At 39.6% G+C, this 23,212-nt stretch overlaps 7 protein-coding genes across 11 annotated transcripts in view; 4 read left to right on the forward strand and 3 right to left on the reverse strand.

The window, feature by feature from the left end:
* The window catches only part of LOC113680153 (multifunctional protein CAD), a 27,317-nt gene extending 21,069 nt beyond the window's left edge, over positions 1-6,248 (forward strand). For all 3 annotated transcript variants that reach the window (XM_089189466.1, XM_027197150.2, XM_027197151.2), the window contains 10 exons: positions 293-503; positions 822-979; positions 1,573-1,647; positions 2,163-2,304; positions 2,560-2,630; positions 3,031-3,156; positions 3,658-3,813; positions 4,255-4,356; positions 4,706-4,800; positions 4,951-6,248. In XM_089189466.1, the coding sequence (XP_089045592.1) occupies positions 293-503; positions 822-979; positions 1,573-1,647; positions 2,163-2,304; positions 2,560-2,630; positions 3,031-3,156; positions 3,658-3,813; positions 4,255-4,356; positions 4,706-4,800; positions 4,951-5,053 (1,239 nt within the window). In that variant the 3' untranslated portion in view covers positions 5,054-6,248. The remainder of the gene's footprint in view (positions 1-292; positions 504-821; positions 980-1,572; positions 1,648-2,162; positions 2,305-2,559; positions 2,631-3,030; positions 3,157-3,657; positions 3,814-4,254; positions 4,357-4,705; positions 4,801-4,950) is intronic.
* On the reverse strand, positions 5,788-8,075 carry LOC113680154 (uncharacterized). The gene has a single exon (XM_027197152.2). It carries the CDS (start codon positions 7,753-7,755, stop codon positions 6,655-6,657), a length of 1,101 nt encoding a protein of 366 aa, XP_027052953.2. The 5' UTR covers positions 7,756-8,075; the 3' UTR covers positions 5,788-6,654.
* Positions 8,076-8,433: 358 nt separating this feature from the next.
* On the reverse strand, positions 8,434-13,621 carry LOC113680151 (uncharacterized protein C6orf62 homolog). 3 transcript variants are annotated; one of them, XR_016181694.1, is made up of 7 exons: positions 12,596-13,621; positions 11,340-11,426; positions 10,711-10,800; positions 10,328-10,453; positions 10,012-10,146; positions 9,258-9,345; positions 8,434-8,769 (listed from the first exon to the last, which is right to left on the reverse strand). XR_016181694.1 is itself a non-coding variant. In XM_027197148.2 (7 exons), the coding sequence occupies exons 1-7, from the start codon at positions 12,722-12,724 to the stop codon at positions 8,704-8,706; spliced, it is 693 nt and encodes a 230-aa protein (XP_027052949.2). In that variant the 5' UTR covers positions 12,725-13,621; the 3' UTR covers positions 8,434-8,703. The 3 variants fall into 3 exon arrangements, 2 of the variants coding, with proteins under 2 accessions (XP_027052949.2, XP_027052950.2); XM_027197148.2 differs by having other exon boundaries at positions 9,258-9,317; XM_027197149.2 differs by lacking the exon at positions 10,012-10,146 and having other exon boundaries at positions 9,258-9,317; positions 12,596-13,124.
* On the forward strand, positions 13,121-16,941 carry LOC113680150 (failed axon connections homolog). The gene is made up of 2 exons (XM_027197147.2): positions 13,121-13,557; positions 14,710-16,941. The coding sequence occupies exons 1-2, from the start codon at positions 13,121-13,123 to the stop codon at positions 15,146-15,148; spliced, it is 876 nt and encodes a 291-aa protein (XP_027052948.2). The 3' UTR covers positions 15,149-16,941.
* LOC113680149 (uncharacterized) lies at positions 15,141-17,420 on the reverse strand. The gene has a single exon (XM_027197146.2). It carries the CDS (start codon positions 16,933-16,935, stop codon positions 15,955-15,957), a length of 981 nt encoding a protein of 326 aa, XP_027052947.2. The 5' UTR covers positions 16,936-17,420; the 3' UTR covers positions 15,141-15,954.
* A 2,993-nt stretch (positions 17,421-20,413) lies between these two features.
* LOC149036007 (uncharacterized) lies at positions 20,414-21,855 on the forward strand. Its single transcript, XM_089189468.1, has one exon. It carries the CDS (start codon positions 20,544-20,546, stop codon positions 21,444-21,446), a length of 903 nt encoding a protein of 300 aa, XP_089045594.1. The 5' UTR covers positions 20,414-20,543; the 3' UTR covers positions 21,447-21,855.
* A 542-nt stretch (positions 21,856-22,397) lies between these two features.
* LOC149036008 (uncharacterized) lies at positions 22,398-23,117 on the forward strand. The gene has a single exon (XM_089189935.1). It carries the CDS (start codon positions 22,398-22,400, stop codon positions 23,115-23,117), a length of 720 nt encoding a protein of 239 aa, XP_089046061.1.
* The last annotated feature ends 95 nt before the right edge of the window (positions 23,118-23,212 follow it).

The raw sequence follows: 23,212 nt of genomic DNA on the forward strand, positions 1-23,212 counted from the left end.
ATTAACATTATTTGCTTGGTAACCCGGATTCTTAATCTGTGCCGAAGGAGGCTGTGAACAATTCCGGTTAGATCTGTGTTGGAAAAGGATAACTTGTTGAGTGTCTTTGAATCTGACTTTGGGTCTGGAGAGTTTTGAAAAATGACGAAAACTACGTTTTTCAACGAAAGAGCTAGATTTTCCGCTAACAACCTCGTAACCTCAGAGCGCTCAAATAGAGTAGCTGAGGTCGTCACCAGTAGCAAGTAGTTCTTGTTGATCTTCAGATTGATAGAGAATTATTACACTGCAGGTCCTGGCGGCCCCTGGAGCTGGACAAGATGTGCGCATGATCAGTTCATTGCCAGCTGCGCCACCCGTCTACCAATTACAACCGCAGCCTCAGATACCGCCCCCCAGTCCCAGGAAGGTGTCAGACACCCGCTGGGGCTTTCCACCGGCTGTACATCGGTTTGTTGATACGCATTATGGCGGACCAGAACCTCTCAGCGTGTCTTTAGGAGGTACTTAGGCTCACAATTCAATCGTTGTTCAGTTTAAGCACGCGTGACATGGACAATATCTCGCGCCAAAACTGCTGCTTTGCTTCGCGGGTGTAAAACTTTGGCGCTTGTGCTGCTCCTGCAAAAAGCACCTCTTCTCCCCAAATGAACTCAACCAGAAGTACGGGACTGAAATTCCTACAAAAAAAGTTTCGGGAGAAACTAACCAACCTCTGAAAGGTAGCATTCAAACAAATGTGACTTTTACTCCCGTAATTTAAGGGCCCTCTTTCTATTCCTATCCCCTTTTTAACATGTTTTTCTCTTTTTGTTTTTCAGATGGGACCCCAGAGTCTGCACCGCATTCTGTCCATACCCCTCCACACCCAGTGTCGCCAGGTGTACATTCACATGTCCCAATGACCCTTCCCCATGTACCTTCCCATGTGATCTGGGGTCAACACATTTTGAGCGCCAGTAAATTCACCAGAGAGCAGGTATATAAACGGCTACCTTTTCCTCTTGAAGAGCGAGGTGTACCACCAACGTCCAAATTCTCTTTACTTGTCTTCATATATTTTGTATTCCCAGCTTCCTTTGGAAAAATACCCAGAGATTGAATTTGTAAGCTTGACTCCTCAAGTATGGACACAAACGAGTGTTCCAAATACCACCTTGAAAATACGAAGATCAAAACTCCAAGATTTAGCTCGCACTCATCTAAAAACTAGATTAGCCTTCAAAGAGCTGTAATTTGAAACGCTTTGTTAAATTACGATACAGTTAAATGCTATGGTTAGAAGGAAAGTGATATTGAACAACTAGATCTTAATGAAATCTATCGCAAAGAAGAAAGGTAAAGGCTGAAATGCTTTTCGATGAGTGTGATTTTATTTAAAATTGATATTGGTTTTTATTGTGTATACACATGTTTATTTGTTTTCGTAAATTTCTTATAATTGGAAACACAACCCCACAAAAAGGTTTATACCTGAAGCCATATCTTGGATGGACTAAGGATATCCTTCTTGTTGTTGATAGTCTATTACTAAGGATGTTCTGCTTAGAAGAGCGTATTTTCTTTACACAGCTCCATTTCCTGTTCAACGTGGCTCATCAGATGCGGCTGGTCGTTCAGAGAGAAGGTGTACTGGATTTGCTTAAGGTAATACTTTGTTAAAACTCTGATGAGAAAATAATTTCCTCCGAAGATTATTTAGCTCTGAAACAAATTTGGGGAAAATAGGACGGTGTAATTTCGTTCGCTAAATTCCAAATCGTCTGGGCTCAAGCCTTGATCAGGTCACTACGTTGAGTTCTTGGGTAATACTCTTATTTTTACAGTTCCTCTCTCCACCTAGGAGTTTAGATGGGTCCCCCCCCCCCCTCCTCCTTGCGTGGGAAAAGGGATTTTGCAGTGTACTAGAATCTAGTCAGGGGGCGTAGGGTAGCACTATTCTCATTCACTTAATGCCAAAGATCCCAGGATAAGCTTGGATATTAGCCAGTCGCCTCTTCCTCAAACTTCCCTTCGGATTTGTTGTCTGTCATCACACATATATAAAGTTATCGCCTTACTAACAGATGAGACTTGTCTGTCTGCTTTGTGTATCGACTGTGATTCATTATTTGATTGATTTGGCTCCCAACACCGGATTGATTTCCCTTGTTTTTATACAGGGTAGGGTGATGGCATCGTTGTTTTACGAAGTCAGTACACGGACGTCATCATCGTTTGCTGCCGCCATGCAGAGACTGGGTGGATCTGTTATCTTTATGAAGGAACAAGATTCATCGGCCAAGAAGGGAGAAAGTCTAGCAGGTAGTATTTTAGAAGACGCAATATGGATAAGAATATTTCCTTGGATTGGTGACGTTTTCGAGAGAGTAAATTTTGTTGATTCTGTTCAACAAGAAAGTGATAGTTACACCTCAAGGTCTTAAAGTATAGAATAAGTAAACCATCGAGGCAGCAGCCATGTACAGCTGTTTTGGCCAGGTAAGACTAAATTTTATCTTCAAAATGATAACAAACAAGGCTGTCGGTTCTCACAAGTGGTAATATTTTGAACGACAGACTCCGTACAAGTGATGTCATCTTACTGTGATGTAGTAGTGATACGACACCCTGAGCCCGGAGCAGTACAGGTCTGTTATTATCCTTTGGTGCTTTTCTTCTAGCAGAACTGTTAGTCTGTCTGTCTGCCTGTCAGTCGCTTGTAGTTGATAACCACTGAGCTGAGTGACTGTCTGATTCTGTTCTTCCTTTCGTGGCATTTTATTCCCTTAACTGTTAAAGTTAGTTTATTTTGATGTGTTAACCCTCTTACATAAGTGTTAGTCTGTCTGTCCATCTTTATCTTTGTCTCTCTGTCAGTCAGTCTGTTGATCAGTCAGTCACTCAGTGAGTCCGTCAGCTAGTCCTTTAGCAAGTTCTAGCCGGTTTTCCCCCAAGTGTCGGTATGTTTCTTTTTTCGTTGCATTTTATGCCTCTAATTTAATTTGTTAATGTTGTATGAGGATTGCAATGGGTTTTTACCATTTACAGAAAGCCGCCGAACACTGCCGCAAGCCAGTCATAAATGCGGGCGATGGAGTTGGAGAACACCCGACCCAGGCCCTATTGGATGTGTTTACCATCCGTGAGGAGATTGGTACTGTAAACCGTCTGACGGTAAGGAAAACAATCCGCTGTACTTTGTTAGTGAATACCTAAAAGTTTTGAGGTGCCCAAGATGATAACGTGGAACGAAACTCCTCCAATGTGCTGAATGTATGTTTTCTAATATCTGTCCCGGACATGCTATGACCTACCAGCATAGGTTTCATGATCCATTGGTGAGTGTTACTGCTAATGTGGCCTCTTGAAGTGCAGGCGGCTAACCATCAGGGAAACAGTCCGAACATAGCTTAGGGAGTGTTCTATGAGAGTATGGATTGCTGATAACTGATGTCCGAATACAAGGTGTGCAAAGGGAGGGTTACACTTTGAGTGTAATCTTACATCCAAAGCACAGGTTATCTCGAGAAAGGTCAAAATAACTGATTATTTTTCTGGCCGGTCGTGTTACAAGCCATACATCCGCCCTGTACCTCTCCCTAACGAGTTTTCACTTTCAGAGATACGCAAATTAATCATATTAGATAAAGTTTTGTTCTGATTTGGTTTTCAAAGGTGACCATGGTCGGAGACCTGAAGAACGGCCGTACTGTTCACTCATTGGCCAAACTGCTTTGCCTCTATGACGTCACGCTCCGTTATGTTTCACCTGCGGCACTTTCAATGCCTGAATCCGTCAAGGAATATGTCCGGAGGAAAGGAATACATCAGGTGAGTGACAGCTGCAGTTGCCTTGACGACAGTGGGCTGACTGAAGCGTTGATTGGACGTAAAAGCCCTGAAGAGTGCATTGCTGATGTTGGAAGGAAGTTACTACAATTGGCAAACAAAATTGAGAACGATTCAGGTCCGACGTTTGTTTTGGTTACTGTTTTAAGCAGAAAATTTTAAGGTTTGTGCAGATCACGGAATACATGTAAAAGTCACCTGTTTTTGATTGTAACTTCCCGAGACTGCAGCGAATGTGAGTTTGACTGGAAGTATTGTTCTCCATAGGAACATGCACCAAAAAATATGGTTATCCAAACGAAAACGCACTAGTATGGATTGGGGTTGAGAATGGGAACCTCGATCGAAAACCAACGGAGAAATTAAGAGTAAGAACTGCAGTGCTATATAATGGGATCTGATTGGCTGATTCTCTCTTCGCAGGAAGAATTTTCAAGTCTTACGGATGCGCTTCCTGACACAGATGTTTTGTACGTGACAAGAATTCAACGGGAACGATTTGAAAGCCAAGAAGAGTACGAAAAGGTAAGTTGTGTATTTGTTTACTTCAAAAATCATTTTTTTCTCGAAATGTTCACAACTTGAACGAAAAAAAAGTAATGAAGTGAGACTTGGTGATCGTTTGGATGGCTTACTATCTTAGCTATATAAGCAACAACTAGCCAACTGACTTACATACATATTTTGTTGTGGACTGTCTGTCTCTCCATCTGTCTGACGGAACTGGTAGATATCCAACTGATTGACGGATGGATCGTTAATATACTGATTGATTTATTGAGCAGCCAACTGATTGGTTTAGTTATTGACTGAATGACAATCATTTGATTGATTGACTGATTGATGGTTGAATGGTTTGATTGTTTCACTCTAGGTATTTGGAAGCTATGTCATCACACCACAGATTCTAACAGAAGCCAAGGAGAAGATGGTTGTTATGCATCCTTTGCCTCGTGTAAATGAAATCAGGTGAGTTACCCACTGCAGTAGCTTGTGCGCCTTGATGAAAGACCTTGAAAATAATTTGCGAGGTAGAAACGAGCATTAACTTCCTTTGTTTGTTTGTTATCAATTACTGGCCAGGGAATTGACAGAGTCTGTGTTTGTACATTTTTGCAGCGTGGAGGTCGATTCTGATCCTAGAGCCGCTTATTTCCGTCAGGCTGAGTACGGCATGTATATCAGAATGGCTCTTCTCGCCTTGGTTTTGGTAAAGAGCTAATGGATTGCTGCTGGTATACTGAGGTCCTCTTTCATTATTACTGAACCTCTTTTCCTCTGAAGTCTCGGTAAAACTGCTTCTATGGCTTCGGAAGCTTGGGAAATTAGCCTTAATTGTTGAAGTTTGTCATCATCAATCCGTTTAATCTTGTCCATCCCAAGTCATCCTTGTTCCTTGAAAGTTTATTATTCTTTATATATCTTTTCTCTCTCTCTTTCCCTTTTTTTTTTTCTTCTTTTTTTCATCTTCATCGATATTCGTGGTCTTCTTCCAACTGATGGGTGTTTTGCACGTCGGAAAACGTGACTTGATATCGTATCGTGACTTGATAAGTAACGCAACGTAACGTAACAACATAAACATGTAACGGTTAGAAATTAGCAGACAATAGGTCTTAAATTAAGTATAAAGATAATTTGTTTGGGTAGGCAGACGATAGAGAAGGAAGGATAAACCGAATTTAAATGGTTTATAATGGAAAGCTTGACTAAAAACATGGTTTTAGATCATAAACAAAGGATGGAAAACATGAAAAGAGACTTTTAGTCACAAACGAGATAGATAATGCCTTTAGATATTGTTCCTGTTAGTTACCCATAGTGTTCCAACTACAATAATTCTCCTTCGAATCGGAGCGGTAAAAGTTAGCAGTGTTCGCAAATTTCGACAATATGGAGCCTTCAGAGGTGGAACGTTAAAAAACAGTTTCTCTTTGAAGGCTAAACACACTGATATTTGTAAGTGGCAGATTAGTTTTATTTGTAACAAACCCAACTTTCGTTAAATATTGGACACGATTTGAATAACTTGGATCCGACTATTTTTGGTGCAGAATTTAGACAGCGAGAGAAGAGATTTTGTAAAATCATTGAGCTGCTTAGTTCCAGACTCTTGTAACTTTCGGACTGTACAATCAATGTTAATCATCGTAAAAATGAAGAACATATAGGAAATTCACTATAACCATTTGACAGAATGGCGCAGTTTTTGTTGTTGTTTAATCAATGTTCGTCGGTTGATGGTCATCGAGTGACTGTGGATAGACAGTTAGCCTGAAAGGATGATGCAATTTTGTGTTCGTAGTAGGAATAATTATTGTCTAAATACCCTATTAGCGTGGGACGTTTAAAGATTGGTCTATGAAGAAAATGTTCAGTTCTCATAGTCAATAAAGCAATTGATTTGTACTCCTCAATTTGTGTTGGATTGTCGTATCTTGGAAAATATTTGACTGTGAAAGGGGGAGGGGGATTCAAAAATTGATAACAAGCTAGTGGTCTTGTTGGCTGACAGTTAGAAATTGAAATCTTTCAGTTATCTTTGCTTCATCCAGTTTAAAATGCTGTCTGTATCGAAAAATATAGAGGTTTATGTATTGTTTTAAAATTTGTGTAATGGGAAATTTGGAAATCTCCGTTAAACACGCAAGCATGTTTTCCTGTAACATTTGAAGATCTCTATTTTCTGCTTCTTTATCACAAGATCCGAAGGTTCCCGAAGGGGCATTTTACGGAAGTAAATCTACAGATATGGATTTACACCCTTGTTTATGAGAATGAACGAGAGGTGATACCATTGCTTATCCAAACCATCTTCTCTCTCTACTTTGTTGAGAAATTATTCTGTTTGGAAGGTTGCCAAGCAATTGGTAATTGCTTCTTTGCGCTTGCATTTTGTTTGTGGGTCCAATCCCTCGAAGAATAACGTCCTGTTCCACGGCTCCGTCTGTTGAAAGCTTCAATAGCTGGAATTGCTGCCAAATGTCTTTCCTGTCTTTTAGGGGAAGAGTGGTGGTTTTGCTGCGTAGAAACCGAGGAATGTTCAGAGCGAGTTCGGTCGTGGAACGGAGATCTTTTTTCACGAGAATATTCAGCTATTCCGTTATTAGCGATTCCTCTGATGTCGTAAAAGTAAGGCGTTTGGTTCACACCCCCATACGTAACCCCAACTATGCCGAAATTTATCCCTGGCTGTGGGGCACCTTCAGCCTTACTCCTTCCTTCACTGGCCGGGGGTTTAAAGTTGTGATCAAAAAAAGTTCTATTAGATCCTGCTGTGAATTCCTTACCAGCCGATCGTCCAGTTTTGTTAAATAGCGAGGCGTCCTCAGTTCCAAGAGAGCGAGTGTTCGAGAGTGAGCGCCTCGATGACAAAGTTCTGGTTATAACTGGTCTCTCAACTCTTTTCACGACGTCTGTTGATGGCAGTAAATGGCTCGTATCGTGTTTAAAGTAATTGTTTAGAAAATGCCTTGAGGCTTCTCCAAAGCAGGCTGCGTTCAAGTTGTGCGTTTTCAAATGATCTTCGTCAAAACGAATCCGTGATGCTGATGCTTTTAGAATTGACTTGTAAGGGGCACGACTTGTCCTAGGTTCCGAACCAATTGCCCTTGAAGTCATCCATGTTTGCGTGTCTGTATGTTCCGAGTTTGCATACGGAGAGTTGTTGGGGAGAGTGGCAAAGTTTACACCTGTGTTCGGCTTGTGGAGTGATGTTCCGTTCGCTAACACGGAGTTCCTTGCTACGACGTTTCGTGTAAATAAAACACCCTCTCGCAAATCCACGGTGTTTTCGCCGCGAGCGGGAATGTTAATCACCCATGCTTCATCTTTGAAAGACACACGCTTTGGTAGCTTTTGCGGTTCAGAAAGACGGCGATTTCTCAAAGTCAAAACCGATCCAGTAGGATCTTTGAAGTTCATAATTACCCCAAAGCTTTCCTCTTTTTTACGTTTGGTGCCAGTAAATATCAGATCGTCAAAGAAAGCTAAAAACCGTTGAGGAGAAATGTATCTTAAGGTGGAGTTGATAAGTGTGTAGAGAAACTGTGGCTTTTGTTTACTCAAGGAAATTCAAAACAAAAGTGCTAATTAAACGACGCATTGAGCATGAATGCTAATGTTTGTTTGAACTAATGGACACAGTCCAACCAATAAAATTATTATATTAATCCAGGAGTACAATCGCGCTGTCGCTCTGTGAGGCGTGACGTCTTCAAATAAATTTCTGGTTGTTATTTTAAACAAAATGACGCGGAGACTAACAAAGTTATTATTGCGTAACTCTAGATAATTTACAATTTCGAAAAGTGCAAACATTTAATACTTTTTTTTTTATAAATTGTTCTCTTGGGAATCTGATTGATAAGTTTCTTTGACACGAACAAAGATTTTTTTTCAAACCAAGGTAGTTTATGGAAGAAAATATTCTCTTGGATTCAAATTACACTGCTCCTTGGTTTGTGTATGTTAACTAACATGCGCTCCAATTTCAGCCATGTGTGCTTGTTTAGTGCAGAATATCATGAGCAGTGCAATACTAGGGAATCACCCTAAGCCATACCGCATCATTAATTCACACAAACAAATAAACACTTTGAACTTGTTCATGAGGGAGACTTTATTTCCCACTTCAACATAGACTGCATCACTCCGAAAGCAAATACAAAATACATTGGCAAGAACGCTTTAAAAAACAAAACCATGTCAGCTTGGTTAGTACAGGAAAGCAGAATAGTAGATACTGCAGATACAGCTAGACATGAAACAAAAAGTTATGGGGCTGAAGTTTACTTATAGTTGTGTCTTCACAAGGTCAGTTCAAATTTTGCATCACAGTATTGAGAAAAAAAAAAGCTATAACGAAAAATCTTAATCAGGCTTAAAAGGTGCCAAGACATCATCTCTGAGTTCACTTCCCCAGTGGGTCAATTGATCCTAGAAGACAAGCACACAAGAAGTAAATAAATAAGAAATGAACTCGACATTTGCACCCCTAAAACCCCTAAACAGAGGCATGGAGTTTATGCCTCAGAAATGTATTTCTTTTGGTCTAACTCTGCATGCAGCAAAAATTAGTACAATTCTATCCAGGCTGATATCAACTGACCAACAAACCCATATTGCCCATATTTCCTACTTAGGGCGACTTCCTTAGTTGCTTTGGCCCTTTTCTTGGCCAGTATTCTGCCATTTTGATCCCACACTTGGTCAATTGTGAAAATGTCATCTTTAATTTTCCTATCACAATGACACACTCTTTCACTATGTATCTTCAGAGAAAACAAAGTTTTGTCACTGTTGATTTTTTCAAGCACACATGAAAAATTCCTAATGTCCAATTCAGCTTGTCTAGAATGAATGTTCAAATTAACTGTTCTCTCTTTGAAAAAAGTGTTTCAAGTCAAAATTCTATATATCTTTACTTGTGGAATATGAAGACAAAAACTTGACATCTTGAATACTCCAAGTTTACTCTTTTCAGTCTATTAAAATAAAAAAGAGAAAATACCCCTGGTACAAAGAAAATATTAAACAATTACAGGAGTAAAACACATTGTAATGAGTCAAGAATTTTCACCCACACTCACACTTGGTTTTGGTCCTTCATGTAACCAAATATATCAAGCAAAAACTGAGGAATTATCAAGTTGGAATATTCCAAAGTGATGTTTCCTGATGCAAATCTTGCATGCGATTCATGAAAGTCTTTTTGTGTTTGAAATTTTTTGTAGTAAGCATTACCAAATCTTTTTGTTGATAACACTTGTAGCTTAGAAAAATAACAAGTCTTGCACAATAACTGCTTTTTTTTTCAGAGAGAGCTGTTTGGAAGCTTTTTATGTTGCTGGCTGCAAAAGTGTTTAAGGGAAGTTGACATAAGATCTTCTTTTGGCTAAAATATGGTAATATATATTTGTTCAAAGACAAATCAGATATCTGCATCAAAAAGCTTACAATTTTCCTCAAGCTTTGCTTGTAATAAATTCATTGTCCATATTTCAGGGCCCCTAAGGATACCAGCCTTGCAGCTGACTGGGCTACCCTGGTAAAATAAAGTTGTCTTGTCTTGTCTTTTAAGTGCAAATGCAAAAACAATTTTTCTACGAGACTACATCTACTCTAACAATACTGACAAAAGTACACTACTTCCATGGAACATACTGTAATAACCTATACCTGCCAATGATGTTTGTCAACAAAAAGAAACAATGATTGCGATGGATTGCTAAGGATCAAACCAGTGTGCTCCTTTCTGGTCAAAAGTCGTAGCAACTGTTTCTCATAGTCATGGTTTTCAAATTCAAACTTGCCCTGGAGATAACAGCCAAACAAACCTAACATCAATTCAGTTGTGCGTGAGGAGAGTAAAAAATGTTGCAAATTACAAATAAATCTACATTAGAAACAGTAATATTCAGGGGGGGTCTTCACTTACATTTGTACTCCCACCCTATCCTTACATAAATTTTTGGATAATATTACAAAACTTCACCTGAATGAGTCTATATTCAGAATTTTCCTCCCCTTTCCATCGTGAAAACAGCAGACATACTATCTTGTCAATGTCATTGCGAGGCCACAAAAAGAAATCAATTTCCTGCACACATCCAATGACATCCTAGGAAATGATCAAAAGATAAAATTAATGTTACCCACCTTTGACAAGTATGGTACAAAGGGTTACAAGCTTTTTGTTTATTCCATAATTCTATCAAAAATCCAATCTGTGCAAAGCTTCATTTTTAAGGACAATTTCAGTTTCCGTTGGGACAAATGTGTATCCCACAAATGAATTTAGGAAGTTGGATAGAATGCACCTATTAAAATTAATTAACAAGGCCTAGCTAACACACAGTCTAACTTAGAGTTTCATACTTTTCTTAAACACTGATATCTTGGAGCATGAAGTTGAACAATGTCTTTCTCCAACAGCTGTTGTGAGCTCTCAAGGGAATACACCTCTTCCTTCAAAAGAAAATATATTATCTACTTGTAAAACTCTTACAATTATCTTTGCATTTAAATAGGAAGCTTCAAGCTGGTATTTTCTCTGTCTGCTATGGCGGTTACTAGCTCTTCACTCTTAAACCAGATAGGGGCTGCTGTGTAATTTAAGTTGACCCTTTAACTCTGATGAGTGACTAAGATAGAATTTCTCTATACATTAACAACGTAAAATCAATAAATGAGAAAAGAGAAAAATTTAATTTAGGAGATTATTAGTTTAACTAACATCATAAGAATTGTAAGCAAACAGTTAGGAGAATTACTCATATGGTCTTGGGAGTGGAAGGGTTAAATACAGTACAACGCAGCTCCCAGAGAACAAAAGACCATTCTAATGACTGATTTATCAGACTATAATAATTATATATATGTACAAATTATGTGTGAGAACTTAACTAAACTGTCACTCTTAGAAACCAGGGCAAATGGCAAATTTAACTGTTGTACTCATTTCCTATCCCTCATCAGCACAAGCATAAACAAACGTTTATTTTCACCTTGACACCTTTTAAGATGCTGTCTTCATAGTTATTTGTCATCACTGGGATCACCTCTGCCACTTCAAACAATGCAGACTTCTTCTTCTGCAACAAATAACATTGACTAATTTTAAGAGGACTAGTGCTTTCACATGTGCATTTCTTTCAGTGGGTGGGTACTTGCATCAACAGCCCCGATTGTTTGAAGATCGGATAATGCTATCCACTGGATAAATCTCTATCCAGTTGATAACGCTATACATTTTGCTATCACTTATCTGCTGGATAGTGATTTATCTGTCGGATAGAATTGTCCACTGTTTACACAACTGGACCCAGGATGGTAAAGAGTCCAACTACTGTAGCTAATAAGTTGGTAAAAACACTAGGAAGTTAAGAGCAATCAAACAATATGAAAACAAAATCCTAGCGATTTAAAGTTGACTCCTTGTGTATTGAATTGTCCATAAACACTTTGGTTTTGGGAGAGTTGAGGTTTTGGAAGATGGGAAGAAAAACAAAAGGCATGTTTTACTTACATCTGTAAAGATATCATTCTAACTATGCAGAAAGTGTTCCACTACATCAATGTTTAGATAAAAACCATGAGGTGATCAACAGTTCTGAAGGGAATACAGCAATATGTGCTGATAAACCCCTTTCAGTAATTAAAGGTACAATTTTGAGGAAAGTGACCTCAAGAGAAATATTACTTTAAAATGGGCAGGTATTGTTTTGAGTGGTGGAGGGTGAGAGTTCTTGACTCCTGGCTCTGAGGAGCAATCAACAGGAGTAGAAAGGATATACATTTGAGCCCTATTAAATCCTGACTTTTTATTCCTTTATTTATTCTGAGGTTCACTTTTTTATGTCAATTTAAAGTGAGAATCACTCATACTGAATATAGACTTATCACATTTGTAATCAAAATACTCACATCTGTATAGTATAGCAATAACAATTCTAGTATGATCGTTTCATAAATCATAAAAAAATTACACTATTCATTTTGATTAGTGTTTTGTGCTCCAATGTTTTCGTTAGATCAAATTTTATTTAACATTATTACAGACTAATTTTCAAACTTTGTGATAACCAACAACATTCGAACTTGCAATCTCAATAGAAGATAACTATTAAACCACAAAACAGTACGAATAACTTAATGTATATGAAGAGTGTAATAGAAACCTTTTTACGACGTTGAAATTGCGTGAATTGTTAATAAAATCCACTTATTTATTAATATATCTGCCACTAAATAATTTGCTTACCTTATCTTTAAAAACCACTGCAAAGTACATTTTGAAGTCAAATTGCTCGGCCAAAGATTCCCGTTTTCGTCGCAGTTGCGATCGCAACCGGTTGAGCGTTGCTGATTTCCTGGAGGCAGGGTCAGCCATTCGAGAACAAGGATTGTGTAACCAAGAGAAACTTACGGTTGTGGCCGAAAAAAAAACTATAAACTTCTGTCGGCTGACAGTGTAGGTTAGCTAGCTGTAGGAAGCACAGTTGATAGTTGACTGGCTATATTCCTAAGAAAAACTGCGACAATTTAGCCTTAGATGTTTCGGAGCTATTTTATACTGTCTTGAGTTTTCATTTTCGGCATTTTGATGGTCCTCACAGCGCCTCGATGTCCTAATATTCATGAAAAGTTCTGTTCTATCTGCCGTCTGTCCTGTCTTCTCACGGCGAAAAATATGGCATCCCGTGACGTCGAGGCCTCGTTTTGAGTTTGCTATTCGACACCCTTTTTTAAATTTGGCTCCGTCACGCAACATATACAGCCGTTCCTAATGGCGTTCGAACTTTATAGCGTGATATTTGCTGTTCTTTTCGCCTGTAGTTGTCTAGTTCTTCTGCTGGTGGTGCAAGCCGTTTTAGTTTCCATGAGACTGAAGCCAAAGAAGAATCAGAGCCCACGGCATGGAAAGGTTGTCCTTCATCAAATGCCTCCAAATTCCCGAGTTTTAAATGTTTCTCCATCTTGTCTAAAGCTAGAGACCTATTTACGAATGAACAAAATCCCCTATGAAAGCGACTACAGCTTTAGAATGTCGAGCAAAGGCAAAGTGCCATGGATTGAATATAATGGAACGTCCGTTGCGGATTCAAACTTTATTGTCCGTTTTCTCAACGAAGAATTTCAATTGGACCCCGATGCCCATCTGAGTGTCGAGGAAAAAGCCATCGCGCATACCATGCTCGTAACACTTGAGGAGAATACGTATTGGTACGACCTCTAATAATACATAATACACTTATCTGTTTTTACTTTAAACTGTTTGTAACAAAAAAAAACATCCTCCAGGTCTACAGCTTTTGTATCCTTGAGGGTGTGGCACTGCGGTGTTGGGGGGGGGGGGTAGGGGGAGGAGAGAGAGAGAGAGAGAGAGAGAGAGAGAGAGAGAGGGTTAGTGATTCCATGTTTGATTTTCTTTTTAGATACACAGTTGCTTTTCAATAGGGGTGGAGTTTGCACCTTGTCAAAAGCATAATCAAGGTGGGAAGAGGGAATGCATTCCATTATTTTTCTCAAACAGGAACTTGCACAGAATTAGGCTGTAGAACAAGCCTAATTTTTTCGGAATTTGTTAGGTGAAGAGAGGCAAGTGCAAAGCACGAGTCATGTGCAAGGGTAGGAGAGCAATAAAACTTTTTTAAAAGAAAATAGGTCATGTATTTCAGGGTTTTTTCCTCTCATACAAGTGTCTAAAAATGTCTTTTTGCTGTAAATTAGGTGATGTCTACACTTGGGCAGGAGCCCATTATTCGGAACTTCCATCCTTCATACTTACCCTCTGAGTCAACCCTGTCCTGTATCTTTTTGTTTTTAGAAGCACCTTTGGGGGTGTTTACATAAAAGCCAATCATATGAGAGCTGTGGTCCTCTATTGTTTACGTCACATGCAGGCCACATGTTTTTGTGGGAAATTATAGAACTCCCTATATATCTCAGTTCTAAAAATAAAAGAATATGGGACAGGGTTGACTTGAGGGTACAATTGGTATGGAGGCTCCAGGTAATGGGCTCCTGACTCCAGCTGTGTAGACAAGTTACATGGACTGAACAAGATTAATTACATTCACTCCACATGTTTTCCAAGGGTTATGATCAGATCTTTTTCAAATTTACAGCAATTGAAATGAACAAAACTTCAGCAAACCATTTGTAAAACTTAAGCAAAATCCAGTTTAAACCTTCCTTTCCTAACAGAATTCCAGTTTGGCTTCAGCAAGGCTCCCCTCCTCTCCCTCACTGCCTCCAAGAGCTTGCACAGTTTTCTGTTTGTCAAGGATCTCATCCATACACAAAACCACTTCCCTACAGCACTGTAATAGTTCTCCTTTGTCTTATGTAATTTTCCATTTAATCTTGTAACAGGACTCTGATATATCATAGCTTTGTGGCTGATCTGGCAGATACAAGGTCGATGTCACCTCTATTGGGAGTAACACCAATTCCTCTAAATTATGTTATGTCATGGTTAGCATCTCATTATCTGCGTCAGAACCTCTGGGGTCACGGAATTGGGCGGCACTCTAGAGAGGAAATTTACAGCATTGCAGAGAGGGACCTAAGGGCTGTATCACAAGTGCTAGGAACAAAGAGGTTTATCATGGGAAGCAAGCCATGCCTTTTAGATGCTGCAATATTTGGATTGGTTGCAGTATTCCTTTGGAATGTTCCACACAGCCCACAGGCAAAACTTATCAGGTCACAATTGAAGAACTTGGAAGCACATTGTTATACCATCAAGGAGGAGTATTTCCCAGACTGGGATGAATTAATATTGAAAAACACAAACTCTCTCAATTATTAACCCTGGTTTAATGTCCTTCAAATCACCACTTTTGTTAACAATATTGACCTTCATTATCAATACTCTTCCTATCAGTACAAGTAAATTACTAAACTTTGATGTAACAGTTTTTTTCTTGTGATCTTAAAACCACTTCCAATTTTTTTGTGCCGATTCAAGGGTAGCATTCAGTAAAAAATTAATGCAACAAAGAAATATTCTCTTTGGTTTAATGGTATATTTTCTAACTGTATGAAAATTTGACAGAGAGTAACAAGAGACCCCCCTTGAATTTTCAGCATTCCTCTCTTCTAACACCTTTCAGCTGCATTACCAGTGTTGTCTTGACTCAACTTTGAGCTCACTGATGATCTGAGTCTACTGGCTCAAGCACAGGAGTGTATGCCTCTTCTACGTCTGAATCTAAGTATTCATAGGGATTTGCATCTAGTTTTCTAAAGATATCCAACTATACACAATTTATGCAAAAAAATTAAATAAAATTGTGAAGTTGAATGAGGTTCAGGTCACTGCTCCAATTTCAACTGTTTTGCACTGATAATCAGCTGTTGTTTAATGAACGTAAAGACTTCCATTGAAAACACCATATCTTATCATTTCTCTGAATTGTAGCTTGTACTAATATGAAATCTCAACACAAGGCTTATTTCAGGGAAGAGGCCCCTGGTATGTAAATACTAAAACTCATGTCAGGGAGACTTGAATAACTGCAAACCAGTAAGGTTGAGCTTGCCTATGAAAAAAGGATTACTGTTTTTTCCAAAGTGGCCTAATGATTGTAAATCCTCCAGTGCTGGTGAACCAAACTAAGTTGGTTTAATTGTGTCAAAAGGACCTCCACTACAAGGCCAATTTCCACAATGCCACTGGCCACTTTTATAAACAGGCTTTGGTACTGGTAAATCATTTTCTGGGCAATCTGCCAAAGAATTACATTCCCTCCAATTACAAGCAACTTTTCGACCTTGATATTCATATTTTGCCTTCAATACCACATAACCACGACTCTTTCCTGTAACACTATCCAGTGGTAACATGGACTGGAAGAGCACTTCCATAGGAACCCAATAGGGCGGATATTTGAACCGGGCTGTGTCAAACATCAATACAGAGTTTGATTCTTTGTCCATTGCAGCAACAGGACTGAAATGACCGTCGCCTGTTTGTCCCAAAGTCTTCCTCGAGTAAGAAATTGCCATGAACTCCTCTGGATTTTCCTCATCAAACGTTTCTCCTTTAACCTCCTTGCCACCAGTGCAGACTCGCTCTAGAATCTGAATAAATTTCTTGTATTGTTCGTTCGAGTCGTTCGGTCGAACAAGGGTGGCGTCTGCTCCATTGCAGTGTGCTAAACAAACAAATTCTTCCAAAGTGATACCTGATACTTTCACGTCTTCTAGCGGACGACAACAATCTAAGAGTTCCTCGGTAAACCATCGCCAAATAGTTCTCCAGATACGTTGAGGATCTATTCGCAGGGCATTTAAGATAATCGCTAAAGTACTAACCCCGCAATAAGCTGGTTCAGCTTGAGTATTAAAGCACGAAGACAAAGATAGGTAAGGAACAGCATGACCAGTTTGCAGAGCACGGCAGAGGCGAGTCTTGGACTCCGTAGATCGGTAGTCAACCAGATTTTGAGGGAGAGAACGCCCATAAAATGTTCTAGGGGTGTTAGAAGACATTGCATCCAGTGAATGATCCCTGTTTCCCCAAATTTTTCTCCTACTCGCTTGGTAAATGTTTGATGACCACCCAGGTGTTTTTCTGAAGCGTAACAAGTACATTCCCAGGGAAAGCGCACTCCGACATCCGTCAGAAGGAGGTCATCTCGGGTAGATTTCCGATTACGAAATCCGAGCTCGCCCGATGTTGTCTTCGTGATGAAGGCCCTATTTAGCATATTAGACCCGCAAAACAGAGTAGAAACGAACACGTGCTTCGTTTTCGCTCATGACTTCGTATTAGCCTTAAGATATTTGCATTTTTTTCCGTTGCTTACCTACATTACAGACTCCAATAAATTTTTGCGATGCCTCCTTTTCACGGATGGCCGAGGTCATCTCGGGTAGATTTCTGATGACGAAATCCGAGCTCGCCCGATGTTTTCATGAAGGCCCTATTTCGCATTTTAGAGCCGCAAAATAGAGTAGAAAGGAACACTTACTTCGTTTTCGCTCATGACTTTGTATTAGCGTTAAGATATTTGCATTTTTTTCCGTTGCTAACCTATATGACAGATTCCACAAAATACATTTGACGCCTCCTTTTCACGGATGGCCGATCACAACTACAACGTAATGACATCTTCACGAAATCTGTCAAAAGGAGGATTTTAAAACACCGGAAATCTTCTGGATTTCTGATGAAATAAATTTAACGCAGTTACGTTCAGAGTTTAAGCGATATATTGTTATTTCTAATATGGTAATTGATAAAAAAAATTGTACATTACCTCGATTGGACGGAGATTAAGTTTGAATATAATGTAGCAGGCGATATTACTTTTGTCGACAAGGATAATCCGTGACTTGTCTCACCTATTATATTTTCTCTATCTGCGTTGTGCCATGATCATCATTGAAAATATTCCATGATAATATTTTTTACAATATTTAGATGAGGATTTTCAATTCTAAACGCAAGAGCGTACTTAGGGAAAGATCTATAAGAAACAGTTTCTCATGAATACATTTGAAAAATTCTTTTAGCTGACTTCTACATAGATAAAAAATTACTACACATATATATTTCACTTCGACGATTATCTTAATAAACAATTAATGGGAAGTTCTGAGAATCAGTTTTTAATACTACATGTTAAATTAATGGTTATTTTTCTCTTCCTGCTTAAGGGCTCTTTCGCAGTTTGGACAACGCCAGTTTGCACTTGAATCTTCCAAAATAATTGTTGAAATGCATTTCCTGTGAAAAAACTCCTTGCAGCTACAACATTTCACACAACGAGAAGGAGACTTCGAGTCTGACTCTTCCCTCGGCATTCTACACTCGCACATTACGGAGACCTCTTGAACAAAAAGTGGCCTCCTGTCTCGACACTCGGGTACTTTAGAGAGGGGAAAGGGGTCGAATGATCCACTCTCCAGGCTCTTTAAAAGATGTTGTCTTATCAGATTCCTGTCAAATGTCAGATTAGAAGGATTGAGGCCATGTAGTAGCGAAACCAGAAAAGCAATAGCATAAACTCCACAGTCATCGGAATTGTTCTGGTGTTGCACATTTGGTACAATGACCTTAAAACTGGTTCCTTCCTCGTATATAATTGATGCAATCTGTTTCTGCACGAGGGCTGCAATTCTTCCCGAAAACAGGCTGTCGAACAGATAAACTACAGAAGGAGTGTAGCATCCTACAGTAGATACCAACACCCAATGATGGCTGCCAGTATTCAGGATTTGTGAAAATTGGCCTTTTTGAACAGAAAAATTAAAAATAGGCCCCAAAGTTGTATTTTCCAATCCTCTTGCGTGAGGGAACTGTTCCCTCAGAACAGACTGAGCTGCACCTACAATATGGTCGGTGAGCCAGTCTCCAGTTGAAATGGTGCTAATGTCCTGTTCCGAGAGATGGAATTTACCGGCCTTTGAGGCGCTTCTGTGAGAGGTCTTTACAAATTCTACTTCATCATCTTTTTTATTTTGCTGGGCCAGGTTTGTGTTCGTTGTCGCGTTTACTGTAAGGATGATGCATGTGTTTGCAGTGCTGGTTGTGCTCGAGGTTGTGTTAATGGAGGAGATGGTGTTTGCGTTTGCGGTGCTGGTGATGCATGTGGTCGTGTTAGGTGTGTAAGGGGTGCTTGCCTTTACAGTTTGATTGGCGTTTGAATTTGAACCATTAGAGTTATTCACGTTCACACTGTGGTTTATGTTTACTTGAGCCTCGGCGCTTGAGTTGGCATTCTTGATGTGTGCGAGTTTCGGCTGTTTGGCAGGCTGGCGTTCTATATCGTTCAAGCTGACGTTATACCCCCTTTTCATGTTGTTTGCTCTTTCCCCTACACGTCCAGTGAAAGGATTTTTCTTCTGAGATACTGGCAGCCTTTTATAGTCTACTTTCTTTTTTTTCAACCTGCGCGAATTATTTTTCATAGTAGACTTCAGGAGAGACCTGACCTTTCAGACAACTTTCTCTCAAACAATAAACTCACTTCTTGACAAGTTAATTTACGTGCCATCATAGAATTGGAAATTTTGTTCAGAAAGCGAAATTATCGATTGGAATACGGCCGAACGCTGAATACGAATTGAGTGAGCAAACAGATACTTTGATATCTCGCACGATAACAAATTTCCCGCCTTTGCTAGTTTGGACCATTCAATTGTCTGGGAGTTAATCGACCGTATCATTTATCTTTCCTCTCCATTTCCGGTGTTTTAAAATCCTCCTTTTGACAGATTTCGTGGAGGTGTTACTATGTTGTAGTTGTAATCGGCCATCCGTGAAAAGGAGGCATCGCAAAAATTTTGTGGAGTCTGTAATAAAGGTAAGCAACGAAAAAAAAAAAGCAATATCTTACACCTAATACGAAGTCATGAGCGAAAACGAAGCACGTGTTCGTTTCTACTCTGTTTTGCGAGTCTAATATGCTAAATAGGGCCTTCATCACAAAGACAACCTCGGGCGAGCTCGGATTTCGTAATCGGAAATCTACCCGAGATGACCTCCTTCTGACGGATGTCGGAGTGTGCTTTCCCATTCCCAGACACATTCCCAGTACTTACCGAGTCTTAGTCGGCTCGACTTGAATCCGGTCTTGTGGTATAACAATCATATAGTGTCAGACAAAAAATTTAACTCAGTTGAACCCCAACAAAAATTATAAAATAATTCAAATAGTACGCGCACTCTGATTGGCCATAAAACCATTTTACATGAGCGTATGTAAACATTGTTTTCGTTCCTCTTTCATTGGTTATTTTATAAAAGAAATGTGAAATGGTTTCCGTGTTTACATAGCCTGATGTAAACACTTGGGAGGTTTGGAGAACACTTGAGAAGCTGGAAACCACTCCGCTTCGCGTCGTGGTTTCCTACGCTTATCTCGTGTTCTCCCAACCTCCCGCGTGTTTACATCAGGCTATGTAAACACGGAAACCATTTTACATTTCTTCAATCAAGAACACACTTACAAAAAATCCAACTCGCCACTAGATAAAGGAATAAATAAAAAAATAGAATTAAGTTGTTCAAATTCTGTCCTCATTAGGAACGTGTCATTGAATTATCATAAAGAATATTAATGCTTATTGTTGAGACACAGCGGGATAGATCAGCCGCGTCTCATACTTGCTAGTGGCCAAGATTTTGTATTTTGGTGTTGAAGATTTTTGCAATTTGACGGCAACAGAAGACCACATTGAGACCATCAAATCAAATGGCAAAGTGGGCTTCATTAAGTTCGAAAGAATCATGGTTGAAAAAGCTTTCCCGTCATTTTTACAGAAGGCGTTCGATGTCGACTCTTTCATCTAAAACGGTTTACGGATCTCCGTTGTCTCGTTTTCTCGTTGATTACCGATCTAAGGAATCCGAAACTCGCCTCTGCCGTGCTCTGCGAACTGGTTATGCTGTTCCTTACCTATCCTTATCTTCGTGCTATGATGCTCAATCTGAACCTTCTTATTGCGGGGTTAGTACTTTAGCAATCATCCTAAATGCCTTACGAATAGATCCTCAGCGTCAGTGGAGTCCTATGTCAACCTGGCGATGGTACACCGTGGAACTTCTGGATTGCTGTTATTCACTTGAAGAAGTGAAAAAATTTGGAATTAATTTGGATGAATTTGTGTATTTGGCAAATTGCAATGGAGCAGTAGCGAGCGTTGTTCGACCAAATTACTCGAAAGAACATTATGATGAGTTTACTCATACTTTAGATCGAGTTTGTACTGGTGGTAAGCAGTCTAAAGAGGAACTACTCGATGGAGAACTTCCAGAGGAGCTTATGGCAATTTCTTTTTCGAGACTAGCTCTAGGGCAAGTTGGAGAAGGCCACTTTAGTCCAATTGCCGCAATGGACAAAGAATCAAACTCTGTGTTGATATTTGAAACGGCAAGATACAAATACCCACCATATTGGGCTCCTATTGAAGTGCTTTTCCAATCCATGTTACCATTGGATAGTGTCACTGGAAAAAGTCGAGGTTATGTGGTATTGAAGGCAAAACAAGAATGGAATTATGAAAGTGACTTCGTAAATCATGGCAAAAGACGAATTCAGTTTTTTGAAATAAGAAACACAGTCGTGAGCATGAGTATTAACAAAGTCTGCAGCTAATGCAAATTCGTCTTCGTTAAATTTTAATTCCCTTTCTTATACAACCTGTTTATTAAGCAATATGAATCATATTGTGGAAATGTCTCAGTGTTTGTTAGAAATATTCTTCTCTGTAGAAGCTGCCAAAAAGCAATTTAAGAATGGCAAGGAGACCATTTTCCATCCGACTCAGTAGAGACCTCATTAACAACGAATTTTTGTTGTTGCCGCTCTCTTCTATTCACGAAGTTACTCAATTGGTTTTTGTCTGGTTTTATTTCTGAAGGTGACAATAAAACGGCACTTTTAATAATAGCACTTTAAACGACATGAGATTTTTTTGCTGGAAATAAAAACATCATTACTGTTATCTTCGCCCGTACATGCAGCAGTTGGATAGGGAAAGATTATAAATAAAAACGGAAGAATTTAGGATCGTGTTGTGCAGTGAACATTACTCGATTCGACCCAAACCTCCCTTGTGTTTTCGCACCTTTGCGCCCACCGCACCGTTTAATATCGCATCATATTGCCCTCCGTTTTATAAACTGAACGCCTGGAAACGCGTCAGAGTGGACTCTCTGTGACAAAGGGCTAACGCGAGAAACATCAGCTTAAGATTATTTACAGTGGCCAAATCACATATCAACTCGGTTGACAAAACCAAATCATGCTGTTATACACCCAACCCTAATTTGCATGACTTTTTCGGCAGGCAAAGCTCGTTATGGGGCTTCGCTCCATTTCGTTCTTTAAGTGGCGTGAACAGGCGTCTAACACAGCCTGGCTTTGATGACGGTTAACAGTAAAGGTTATGACCGCAATTTGCGGTCATAAGTTTGGCCTTTTGAATTGAAAGGTCACGGAAAACCCCATTGAGATCATCAAATCAGTCGAAACAATGGGCTTAAATTAAGTTCTAAAGAATCAAAGTTGAAAAAGCTTTCGTGTGATTGTTACAGAAAGCGCTCGATGTTGACTTCTTCATCTAAAACGGTTTACAGATCTCCGTTGCCTCATTTTCTTGTTGACTATCGATCTAAGGAATCCAAAACCCGCCTCTGCCGTGCTCTGCGAACTGGTTATGCTGTTCCTTACCTATCCTTGTCTTCGTACTATAATACTCAAACCGTTCCAACTCATAGCGGGGTTAGTACTTTAGCAATCATCCTAAATGCCTTGCGAATAGATCCTCAGCGTAGGTGGAGTCCTTTGTCAAGTTGGCGATGGTATACTGCGAAACTTTTATTTTACTGTGGTGCATTGGAAGTCGTGAGGGAAAATGGAACAATAACTTTGGATGAATTTGTGTATTTGGCAAATTGCAATGGAGCAGTAGCGAGCGTTGTTCGACCAAATTACTCGAAAGAACATTATGATGAGTTTACTCATACTTTAGATCGAGTTTGTACTGGTGGTAAGCAGTCTAAAGAGGAACTACTCGATGGAGAACTTCCAGAGGAGCTTATGGCAATTTCTTTTTCGAGACTAGCTCTAGGGCAAGTTGGAGAAGGCCACTTTAGTCCAATTGCCGCAATGGACAAAGAATCAAACTCTGCGTGGGCTCATACTTTGCAGACCTCTCGTATCGCGCTCCAACTGAAAACTCGCGCGCTTCATCGCTCGCGACGCGCAACGCCAATGAGAAACTGCTCGCAAACCATCCCTGGACGCTCAACAATTCAAAACTAAAACTTTGCTTCTGATAGATGCCAAACTTCTTAATCGTGAAAAAACGTAATATGAGAACATCACAAATTTTTTGTGCAAGACATCCTCAATCATTC

The sequence above is a fragment of the Pocillopora damicornis genome, chromosome 12 (assembly GCF_964200805.1).
Source record: "Pocillopora damicornis chromosome 12, jaPocDami1.2, whole genome shotgun sequence".
NCBI lineage: Eukaryota > Metazoa > Cnidaria > Anthozoa > Scleractinia > Pocilloporidae > Pocillopora > Pocillopora damicornis.